The sequence below is a fragment of the Gambusia affinis genome, linkage group LG20 (genome assembly GCF_019740435.1).
Source record: "Gambusia affinis linkage group LG20, SWU_Gaff_1.0, whole genome shotgun sequence".
Classification (NCBI taxonomy): Eukaryota; Metazoa; Chordata; class Actinopteri; order Cyprinodontiformes; family Poeciliidae; genus Gambusia; species Gambusia affinis.
Genome location: NC_057887.1, coordinates 4,531,946 through 4,544,252, shown reverse-complemented (window position 1 = coordinate 4,544,252; position 12,307 = coordinate 4,531,946). Strand labels below are relative to the sequence as shown.

The window sequence follows — 12,307 nt, the reverse complement described above, 5'->3', positions numbered from 1 at the left end:
AATGTCTGAGTTACACATTGTGCTTCTGGATTTTCTCAGACATAAAGATGGCCAACATGAAAGAAGTGTTGCATCTTTAAAGGTTGCTCCAAATCAATCCTCTGGCATGCTGCAGCAGCGGTACACTGCAAAAAAACCACAAAATCTTACCAAGTGTTTGTCTAGTTTCTAGTAGGAATATCATAGAATATTTAAAATAAGACAAAATTATCTTAGAAGTAACTTTCAGCAAGAAATAGGGGCTTGTTTTAATAATCCTTAATGTTGATTTTTTTAAAAGTACCAGTCCACTGGCAGATTGGTTTACATATAACAAGATTTTTCCATGTTATAAGTGAAATAATATGCCAATATAATTTTAAAATCAATATCAAGTGATTATGTGCTTAAAATAAGCTCCCATATGTTGCTGAAAAGTTACTTGCAAGATAGTTTTGTCTAAATTTAAGTGTACTATGAAGTTTTTACTAGAAACCAAACCAAAAAAAACTGCAGTCAGAGATAGCTTTAGGAATCACGATGAAACCAAAGAAAGACACCCAAAGATACATTAATAAAAGAGTAAGACTTTTGGACAGCATTGAAGATGACTGTTTCTGCAACTTTTGAATACAATTTCCAAAACAGAATTTAGTTTAGGATTTTATAAAAATGTTTTTCCTAAATACCTACTAATTGTTTAACTCAAAATATGACTGCATAATGACTTCTTCTTATCAAAGTAATTTAATGATATGTCATTTGAAGAAGAGTCCTGGACTAACCCCCAAAAAAGATTAAATGAACAAAAACACTATCACAGCCTGCTTCCAAAAACTGACCTTGGTTTTAATTATGTGCTTTGAACAACAGTGAACAAGAAAAAAATGTACAATTTTACAGACATTTGAGAGACGCAAAAAATAAACTTCTTCTTTAATATTTTTGGCATTTTAGGCAGTTAGACCAAAGAAACCACATCCAACAGTGACTTCATGCACACCAGTTCACTTCCACAGACTTGAACCTGACTTCTACTGGATACACCGCAGTATTTCTGCCTCTGTTGGGCTACTCTAACACCGGCACCGGTCGGCCTTCACAGCTCACAAATTAACTGCACTTCACGTAGAATTTTTTTACATAGCAAGAAAAAAGGCACTGAGAGACCATGCTGCTAGAGCTAACAACAACCAGTTAATGTGTTTCATTCCAAAACTAAAATCTTCAAAAGTTCCTGATCTCTGAAGTAAATAAAGACAGGTAATTATGTCCTCCATGCAAATGAAATTCTTCATATTTATACGCAGCAGTTGAGTGGAATGGCAGATTCTCATTTTTGGAATGAGACGTGTATTTAACATTCAGATGAACAAGTTTACAGTCATCACAACCAGATATCCTAAATAGAAATATAAGGATAGCAGTGAAAGGCCTCAAATATATTCTCTACTACATTACAAAATATATTTCCACTTAAAAATACACAGGGTTTTTACTCTTTATACAAGAAAAGATAATAAGACACTGTTAAAGAGACATTCATAAATGTGGCTACACTCTTATAGATAATAATTAGCACAATAGATCCATGATATGTAATTTGTAGGAACCCCCAGTCTCTAAAAAGAACAACTATCATCAAATAAATACCATTTATACCACACAGATTTGTAACGAACCATAAAAAAAATTCAAAGAAACCGCAAATAACACACAGAACTAGCTGCTTCTCCACAAATGCTAACATTTCATGCAAAAGATGAGATCAGAGAGAAAATATTTATCCAACAACATCCATAAAAAAAAAAAACTCTGGAGCTCATGTGATACTGCTGGGTCTATCTCAAATCCCCACTACTGCTGGTAGTGACAGTATGCTACCATAGCTTTTCCGGCTAGCTTGAATGCTACATATTAGCCCGACGAGAACAGAGCAGGATTTCACTCTTTCTTCACAGATCAGTCAGGTTCTTGTACAAAATACTTAAGTGCATTATTATTATGGGTAAGTAAGGTAGGTACTTACGTTTCACGTTTAGCATCATGGAACAATTTAGTAAATCGTTTCACGTTAGCTAAATTAGCTAGATACTCATTAGCTTTACCATTGTTATTTATACAGAATGTGGCCTGTGTACTATAAATGTTAACTGCTAGGATTTATATTCATTTTTAACTTTGGAGAGATACTAAGCACATTGTAAGCATTAGTTCATTATGTCCAGGTTGACATATGAAAAGGTTTGTCGGTTTTTCTCCAGGATGTGACGCACCGACTGAAGGATTTAAGGCAAAAACACACCAGGATGCCTCAGTGCGGAGAGTCGTTTATTTGTTTATTAGTTATTATTTAGTTCATAATAGATTTCACTTACTTACTAACTGCATTGAGTACAGCTTCTTGAGTGTGCTCCTTGTTTTTGTGAGTTGCAAACTACGAGAAGGAAGTTTGTTGCGTCTAAAACACAAAGTTGTATTGTGAATGAGACTTAAATTAAATAAAATAAAAATGTATCAAGAAAATGAACCGCAACCAGAATGAGAACTTTTTAAAAAAGTGAAACTTGAAGAGAAAAAATTATTAAGTTCCCTCATTAGATAAAAACATTGGGGGAGAAATCCACATTCTCTTTATCCGTTTGAACGCACATCTGTATAAATCATTAGCCACTAGATTAAAATTCCCGCAATGCCAAAAGCCTATCACTTGAGAGTTAAGATGGATGACGAGAGATAAAGGCAATGCTTGTTTGATTGATCTGTGATGGACTGGTGACCTGTCCAGGGTGTACCATGCCTCTTATCCACTGACCACTGGACGTAGGGACCAGCTCCCCCCGCGACCCGGCTAGAACAAGTGGCTAGAGACAATGGACGGATGAAACTACACTGTAGACGGAAAATTGTATGTGAATAATTTAGCAGAAAAAGTAAACTCGCTGAGTATTGCATATTGTTTTAACAAATCTGTAAATGTAAAATAAATAAAGAAAGAAAGAAATAAAAACCTGACTAAAACTGTTTGCTTTCTCATAATGAACCACTGCACTCTAAGTAGACCATGGAGGAAAACTCACAGCTCTGTAATGAAAGGAAACTCATTTAGCAGTGAAGTAATGTTGCCATCATGAGCTCTTGTTACAATTCAGCTCCATTTGTAGTGAAAGAAAAAAAAAAAGATGCTGCTTTTCCTTCCTTAACCAGCTGCACATTCAAACTGTCAAACCGGAGCACAAAGACTAGATTTGACCGGTGGGTATTTCTACTCCTGGCAGTACATGTTCAAAGGTTATTGTTCTGTCTCACGTGACGCTTCAGGGAAAAAATAATGACATAATAATAAACTGCTACTCCTGAGGCGCCTTTGTTGAAAGCATTCCTCAAACCCAAAGTGGGCAGCGGGAGAGAAGTACCTAGAAATACGCTCCTGTCTCTGTTACCGGCCTCAAGGTTTTAAGAAGTTAAGAGTTTTCAAAAACGCAAAAATGTCAATGCATATAGTTTCAATTCAAAAAGTCTTTTTGAGGAGAAGCCAAAATCAAATACTGCAGCACAGCACCTCCCACACCTGTTGCTGAATGTTCTTGCAATCACTGTCTAGAAAGACAGATTTGTTGACTTGGAGACAGTTCCAGTCAAGAAAAGTGATAGTTGCACAGAGGCACCACCCATCACTCTTAATCAGTCTTACTGGGGTGAAATGTCTGTACAGCAGCTGAGTGCTTAAGACTATACAAACTACAACTAAATCTGTGTTTATACTGTTATTTTGCTGGGATATCACATCAGGACATTTTTGAGTTGTTACTCCTCAATAACAATAAGAAAAGTGACTTTCCTACTTGATACTATCTGTCAAAGCACGTCCCCGTCTAAATAATACCAGCGTTGTTCAAGTCTTCATCAGTGAGTGCTGAGTGGAAACTCCTCTACAACTCTGTGACAGTCCAGCAGAAGTCCCCGCTCTGTCACAAAGTGCCCTCAGCAGTGAAGAATCCACTTTCCTTCTTTTTCCGTTTTCTCAGTCGATGGGCCCTCCAACAAACGCCCGCCACAAGCAGCATCAACATGCCGGTGCACAGCAGTGCGACCGACACCACTTTAGTCTGGGGCAGGGTGTTGAAGGTGAATGTCACCCCGGTGCCCGCCATGCCTATCACGAGCGATATCACGCCGAACGGGAAGACGCAGCGGTACCAGGACTTTTCCGTGCCGCCCGTTGCCTGGGCGAGCCTCTCCAGGGTGTGGAGGGACTCCGGGGGTCTGGCTTGCCCTTGTCCGAGGCTGTCCTCCCCGTCGGCTCCCTCTCCGCTGCCATTCAGGCTCTGGTTTCGGTTGTCGGAGTCTTGGGGTGAGGTGTTGCCCTCACTGGTGTTGCCAAAGTCCAGGTCTGGGTGAAGGACCGAAGCCGGGGGCTGGCGTCCAGAAGAGCAGCCCATCCCAGAGCTGCCGTCCTTGGGGAGCAGAGTGAGAACGGCTGCCTGACGCTGGTCCTGTCAGCGCGCCTTGTATTGAATGCCACTATACCGCTGCCTCTGACGTAGCAGTAGGATTCTCTGAGGCTGACGCTGCTTCTAGTGTTTTTACTCGTAAGGTTTGCTGTCAGCATTTATCTGCAGCAGGAAAGAGAAGAATGAAAAGAGCTGAAAATAGACCAGGAGATGAGAGGGGAGGAAGGGGAGGAGTGACTGGCACAAGACGCATAAAAACTAACCTAACAAATCAAGTTGTACCTGCAACTTTTACAAAAAAAAGAGGCTGAATGGATGAAGTGAAATATGGAAGGTGATAAAACAGAGGAAGAACTCACCCTGTTATTTCTCTGTCCATCAATGGGAGACTGCTGCCAGCACAGGCTCGCCTCCTCAGCAGCCTGCATGGTTTGTGTGTTGTGATGTCGATGCTCACAGACTATATAAGCAAGGGGGGAGGAGGAGGAGACTGTGGGAAGTGTCAGACACGACTGGAGGGTCGGATTGGCTCGCTCGACAGACTGATTCAGAGAGGCGGGGCGGTAGAGAGGCTGACCGCTCTGCGCCTCCATTCATCAAATTTAATTCATTATTTAGAGTAATTTGAGATGCTCCTTTGATAGTAGATCATGCATGGTCAGAGGGAACCGATATAAGGAAGGGGCTGCTGACGTTAAAAAAGATTAAATGTAATAGTGCTGGATCTATAATGAGAACGACAGCAATGCTTTCATGAAGACTCACCTTTATTACTGTCACCAGTTTTCTTGATGAGATGTCCTTTCCATTTTTTCTGTTAAACAATTGCTATTTCATATTATCAGTCAAAGTTTAATAAATGTGGCTGAATTAAAATGATTCTGTAAAGAAAAGCAACCCCAAATAGCAGCGGCTGAGGCCAGGAGTGGCATAACCATTTGTAAGTTTCAAGATCAATTACGTTTTTGCATGACAAGTTGGCTTAGGTACAGTTTTATTTTATTAAATTTTTTTAGATTGTGCCCCCTGCTGGCGCAGTGTTGCCTGGTAATTTCTGCCTCTCCTATTGAAGTACCGGACAGATAGATATCCAATGATCACATGAAGGTTTGGGGTCTTGGGTTTGTTTGAGGCTCACCCACCAAGAGGCTCTTCTCATCAGCAACATCTTCGCCAAAAAGGTCGAACATTGATTAGAGGTTTGGATTCTTGTTTGCATGTTAAGGTGTTTCAGTTATGTCTTTGTTTCCATTTGGATGTACAAATGGTGAAGTCAGAACCGCAGTGTGGGGTGGATATGGCTTTATCAATCAAATATATATTTTTTTTCCATTTTGACACCATGCAGTGTTTTGGCAGATCACACTGAACACACCACACTCAGCAGGAATGTCTCTAAAGATTATCTTAAGAGCCATTCCCATAATTAGAGCATCCTTAAGATTGTCTGAAGGGCAAAATCAGGACAAAAATAGAGGTGTAAAAATGTTTAAAGTGTGACCTAGGCATTAGGGAGAAAGTTTTTTATCCCTCCATTGTAGACAGAAAATTCTCCTACATCACTTTTTCTTTCTAACACGAACTGCTTCCATACCTGTAGCAGATTTCCCATGGGAAAGAATCCTGTCTTGGGACCCATGTTAGAATATCCGTCATCTCAATATGAAATCCACGGTTGTTTCTGGAATGATGGCTTAAATTATCATGTTTTTTAAATTTTTGTTTGATCTGCCAGAGGGGTGGAAAAGCAAGAAATGTAATTAGTGAGGAATAAAAAACAGTGAAATTGGTTTTAAGGGATTCTCTTGTAGCAACAGATGTGTATTATGTGTGTTCAGGATTTACATCAAGCCACCCACAAGACATTAATTAAAAATCCTTCTAGCTCCTCTCTCCTTTCTCTCTCTCTCTCTCTCTCTGTGTGTGTCCTCCAGTTATACCTTCCTCATTGTGTTCGTCATCCTTGCTCCCCTGCACAAAGACACAGCAGCTAGCTTCCCCACAGTCACCGTCTTTGTCACATTCCTGCAGCGTATGTGTCGTTCAGACTACCTAGCCATGTTCAGACAATGTCAGCAGGACACATGAGCCAATGGCAGTGATCCCCTGGGGACAGATCGTATCACCGATAACAGCGTCAGTGGGTGAGTATGTGAGTGTGTGTGGGCACGGATATTGATGTAGGCCCTCTGTTATTTTCTTGTTTCTCAAGGCATTAAAAAGTCTTCCTATCTGCGGAATCTGCCATAATTGTCCATAATTCGATCTCATCCCTCGCAGGCACTGCTGTGCTCTTGTTGTTTGCGTGAACCTATAAATGGAACGGCTGTAGAGTCAGAGATCTCTAGTTAAATGGAAAAGACAAAGACGAGCTGCTATTGACGCAGGAACCCCAAAGGATGCAAAGCATAGAAGACTGAAGTTATGTCAGAGTCGACTAAGAGGTGAGTATCTCCTGGAGCTGCCCTGGTCTGTACAATGAGGTCACTTGTATTTATAGATCACCAGCCACAGTTTGTTGACCCTTTACTGTTTTACTGAGGAGAACCTCTCCAGTGACCTTCACAACCTGGAGGCATGCATTTCTTAAGTGCGTACAGCACAGTTGACTCCCTGCAACAGTTGAAATACACAAATACTTGAGACCCACTCGAATAAAAACACTTACAACTCCGTATTTTAATAATTCACACACCCCATATAACTTAACATGCATTAGTACACTCAGTGGAAATCTACTCTAGAAGCGACAATCTCCAGTCTTCCTCATTGTCACTCTTGGGGGTACAGCCAATCAGAGCCAAGGACCACAAACCTGGTTTGGCTGCTTTGTAAATGCCATCCAATAGCCTGTCGTTTCCCAAGCTGGGTTATCCTTCATAATTTAGATGTGTGCTATCAAAAAAATCCAAAAGGTACATTTAAAAAAAAAAATTAGATAACTGTGATCATTTTCAATAATACTTTTGTTCCGACATATATTCTGGAAAAAAAAAAAGATTTAAAAAATGGCGGCTGAACGGATGAGAGCGACACAAAGATCTTGCGCGCTGCCGTCGGCCATGCTGGCGTTCACACTCTAACAAAGACCAGCTTTGTGCCGAAGACAGCCGAACATACCCACACACGTTGTTCCACTCACCACACAGTCTGACGTGGGTCAGTGCAGATGGTGGTTGTCGGATCCTTAATGTTGGAGCTGATTTGGGTATGTGTATGCGCGTTTGGGGGATCGTTAGTTGCAGCAAAATGTGACTGAAAATTACAGCACTGCAGACAAAAACGGACAAAACTATGATCTAAATTTTTATGGTGTTTGGACCGCGTGTTCTGAGAGTTGTAAGAGAGCTGCCGCCGAGTTTCTACTTCACATTTTGGAAACACAATAACTCCAAAGGGAGAGGGAGTTCTTTATTACACAAACGTCTTCCATATTCCAGAATAGGGCAGCTGAATTGTCCAATATTCACAAATATTATCAGTAAGCACAAAGCATAAGTTGGCCTTTGGTTCATGGTTTTATGTTGTAGTTGCAGTTTCTGTGATACCAAATGTTTCATAAAATCAACTTTTATTAAGCCAGTCTTTAAATAGTTTTGATACAAGGTGTTCTTTAAAAGCTTGTTTTACTTTTCCTTTATTGAAACGATCAGTTATATTTCGAGAAATGAAAAAATGAAACTCACTCCCATCATGTTTTAAACATAGCAAAATCTAAAGCTTTTCAAAAGAGCCATGCTTAATTATTTTATTTTATGAAATGATGCAATTGTACGTTTAAGTGTGCTTTGTCGCTAATGTCATATTAAGTGTCTTTGTAATGAATGTGTTTTTATACTAATGTGGACCCTAGGAAGAGTAGCCATGGTTACGGCAATGGCTAATGGAGATCCAAACAAACAAACTGTACATCCATTACAACACGTTAATTTCTCTGTTTGGCACAAAATCAGCATTAAGGTTTTCAGAAAAACCAACATAAAGCTCACACCAGAGTCACGTTTATTGTGGGCCCGCCACCACAACGGCTGCTGGAGGGACAGGAACACGACATTTGGTCTGGTGCCGTGATCCACCTTGGCAGGTTGACCGTTGCCCTGCTGTCAAGCCCATCTGGCAACTATTGGCACCAAAGTAATGCCTTGTGAGCCTTTGCTTATTCTGCCACCCACATACATCCTGCTGAACGTGCTATAGCATCGATTCCAACTCTGGACGGCACAAACGGCATGTTTTTACTGGCTTGATTGATATTAATTGCCATAATAAGTGCGTGTTAAAATTTGTATGTGTTGAATATTGGTTTATACTGACATTACTGGTGCATTTTATTATAGTCCTGTTGAGAGATGAAACGCTGTGTACTAATACAAGTACTTTTGTCTATGTGAGCTTAACTTCTCAATGAACACGACCCAATATGTGCTTTCAATATATTGAATGCATCAACAGAAAGCCAAACATAAAACTTGAGGTTCCCATCTTCCTCTTCAATGTGCAGTCGTATGTATTTTCCAGCCACATAGTGACATTTTATACCATAACCAAGTAATTATGCTTCTTTCAGTTGTAATAAAAATGCTGTATGTATCAAATATGACTTAGAAGAAATTGGACGTTGTAATTTAACACCTTAAAATTGGGCCTCTGAAACTTCTGCTCTTTCTGAAACTCCTCCTTGAGGAACTCATCATAACATGGCTCCACTATTAACCCGTTAACGATGTTTTCTGCAGAGATTCACTGAGAAGTAGCTCTAATAATGGTGCAGTTCCACCAGGTGTTTGCTAATTGCTGCTGGCTAGTCTGAAGGAGCTGAGTGTGGTAGTGGAAGCTAGAAAATTAGAAACCGCAGCTCTGAGGATTAGTTTTTGATGAAGAGATAACATCGTAACGTCCAACCTGGATTGAAAACAAGTTTGACTTTATGCCAACAATGCAGACAAAGCTTTTACTTTAGTTACAGACGGACCAGATAGCCCAGTTCCAGGAACCAAAGTCCCACCAGCAGCCACTGGGAAATGTTTCTAGTCATGATCGATCAATTTCAGACCTGAAGTTGGTAAGATGAATGCGGTTTTGTGTTTGATATTAAAGAAATGGTAAATGGAAATCCGAATGGTAAAAAAAATTATTTAAAGAAATAGCAAACAGATATGACTGAAAGTATATATTGTTACAAAATTTTTAATTTTGTTGTATTTTTTCTTAAATTTATATACTACAAATCAAATAACAGGTAAGTGGTACAGACTGCAGAATTCCAACTGTAATATTTTGTTTTATTATTATTATTATTATTATTATTATTATTATTATTATTATTATTATTATTATTATTATTATTATTATTATTATCATAATCAGCATTTTGTGTTATTTTTGAAACTGTAGGAAATCTTGTTGATTGAAGCTGGCTGTTGCTATATCCTAGTATGTTGTTGGAAGATTGAGTGGAAGGAAAAACTGCGGTTGAAACAGACAAGCCAGCAGCAGAAAAAACGGCTGTAAAAACACTGAGTGAAACATTTCAAACTGTAATTTACAATGATTATGAGAATTACAGCTTACAGGTAATGGAAACCAAAAATGATGTCTCAGAAAATTAGAATATCACATTAAATCAATAAAAATGTAGAATTTAAGTTAAAAGTATAACTTCTAAGCATTTAATACTTGGTTAGTGCTCCATTTGCATAAAATACTGCATCGGTTTTGCTTGTCACTGTTTTTAGTGACATTATCACAGTCTGATTTGACAAAGGCACACTATTATATGCAACATTTAACATTTTATGTGGATAAGTGAATATCCCTCTAAAAATACCAAAATGTGAAAATTTTAATTTTAAACTGGAAACTTAGAAGCAAGATTTAGAAACCATGATGGCGTCTACGTCAGTCGCTTAGATACAGATTTTGTGAGCAACGTAAAGCGAATTAAATTATCTTGCAAATTTCATGAACACAAGTTTTGTTATACGTCAAATGCTGTTGTCCAAGTGGAAATCCCACAAAAACAAAGTTTTATCTCTGTGGACAGCAGATTAAAAACCCCATAAAAATATATAAAAACTTAAGGGAATTGAATTAGTCACGTAAGCCTGTTGTACATTTGTGTTAACGCACCTTTTTCTGTCGCCCACCTGCACTCCCAGGGGAACAATGGCTGCCTACAGAACGTCTCTTCGCCTTAATAAGGTTGAGGATCTCTCCACCTCCACGTCGCACATCAATACCTCCAACAGCTGGGAGATAACAGGGGAGGACAAAGAAACCCTTGAGAACAGTACAAGGAAAACCGGAACAAAGTCACAATAATTAGGCGTAAATGAGTTCGGCGCGGAGAGAAATGAGCTCGGCGCTGAAGACAGCTGCACAAAGCAAATTAATTTGAACAGGCAAACTCTAAACTAAGGCGTCTAAAAATAAATCAGTCACAAAGATTAGGAAACTATTATTTGTTAAGGTGGGTTCCTGGTGGTCAAAAAGTGAGGAAGAAAACTATCATCATGAGCGGTGATGTTACCGGTTAGTAAAAAGGAAAAAAAAAGGTTTTTATTAAAATACAAATGCAAAATAAATTATTTTCATCTGGTGGTGGGACTCTAATGAATTCGCTGCAATTAATCAAAAGCCATCTATCAACAATATAAGCTAAATTTTGTCTGTTGCAATTCATAAAAATCCCTTTTCTGCTAAATTCCAGAGTAGGTAAACATATGAGCTGAACAACAAAGATTTTTATTGCTTTTGATATGTTATTTATTTTATTCAGCCATCAGATTGGTGCGCAAAGCTATCACACCCGTTTAGAAATGTATTCTGTGGACGCTGACATTAGCATCGGAGACATCTGTGCTGCTGCTACATATTTAGCAGTGTTGTTTCACTATCTACACTAACTCTTTGAAGAATTAAAATAAATATGAATTACAGCAACACTTAATTTGCCTTTGGGTTGGGATCAATAAAGTATTTTTGAATTGAATTAGAATTGAATTGAGATGCTATTTTGGGTTTGAGTAGCTTTGCTAACAGGCTAACTCTTTTTAGCACAACCTACAACATTAGTCGTTTCCAGTCCCAGCAGATTAAAATTAAACCCCAGTGGGTCAAGAGAGGTGATTTCTCCATGGATGTCTCTTGTGTGTCAGATTTACGGACGTACCAGAAACAGAAATGTAAAGGTTCCATTGTTGGGACTTTTGTATAAAAAAGGGATTAATTGCAATCAAGTTTTTAATTGAAATTAACACGTTAAAGTCCTGGCTAAAGGTGGGCAATATGGGCTGTCATGGAAAATTGCAATAAGGTCACATCTGCTAGTCATGTCATATGAAATGTTTATGAACTCTCACCAAAAGAACTATTTGGGTTTCATGTAGAAGGTTGGAAGTTGTTTTCTACAGCTGCATCAGAACCAGGCTGTCTCTCCCCTTGTTGTTATTTCTTTATCTTTGGTATAAAACTCTTGTGTTGTCTCTGCCTGGCAGAGCTTAGCAAGCTTTTCATCCAGACCTGCTTCATTACTGATTGTCCTACAAGCTCTCGGTATTGTGCACAATATATGAATAAACCTGATTGAGTGATTTCACCTGAACAGTGCTTGGAAATAGTATTTATTCCACGACAGGGCTTACAATTTTATCATAATTTTTTTGCAAGTACTGTTGTGATGACAATAAAAACGATGATATAAGTTTATGTAATACTTTTTTAAAAAAGGTAATTGCATGACAGAAAACAAATACTGACATTTCTATTTAAAATAAGCTTCTTCAGGATGCCACATCCTTAAAGAAGTGTGAGTTATATCACTAAAATGCATAAAGAGACTCCATTTAACCATATTTTTAAAAAATAATTCATTT

General features: G+C 38.7%; 1 protein-coding gene and 1 long non-coding RNA gene across 2 annotated transcripts; one reads left to right on the top strand and one right to left on the bottom strand.

Annotated features, from left to right (window-relative positions):
• Positions 1 to 807: 807 nt before the first annotated feature.
• Positions 808 to 4,874, bottom strand: LOC122823370 (transmembrane protein 100). Its single transcript, XM_044102912.1, has 2 exons — positions 4,793 to 4,874; positions 808 to 4,595 (listed from the first exon to the last, which is right to left on the bottom strand). The coding sequence occupies exon 2, from the start codon at positions 4,419 to 4,421 to the stop codon at positions 3,951 to 3,953; it is 471 nt and encodes a 156-aa protein (XP_043958847.1). The 5' UTR covers positions 4,422 to 4,595; positions 4,793 to 4,874; the 3' UTR covers positions 808 to 3,950.
• Positions 4,875 to 6,379: 1,505 nt separating this feature from the next.
• LOC122822956 lies at positions 6,380 to 12,036 on the top strand. The gene is made up of 3 exons (XR_006369248.1): positions 6,380 to 6,577; positions 6,714 to 6,877; positions 10,592 to 12,036. It is a non-coding gene; the product is annotated as an uncharacterized LOC122822956 (long non-coding RNA).
• The last annotated feature ends 271 nt before the right edge of the window (positions 12,037 to 12,307 follow it).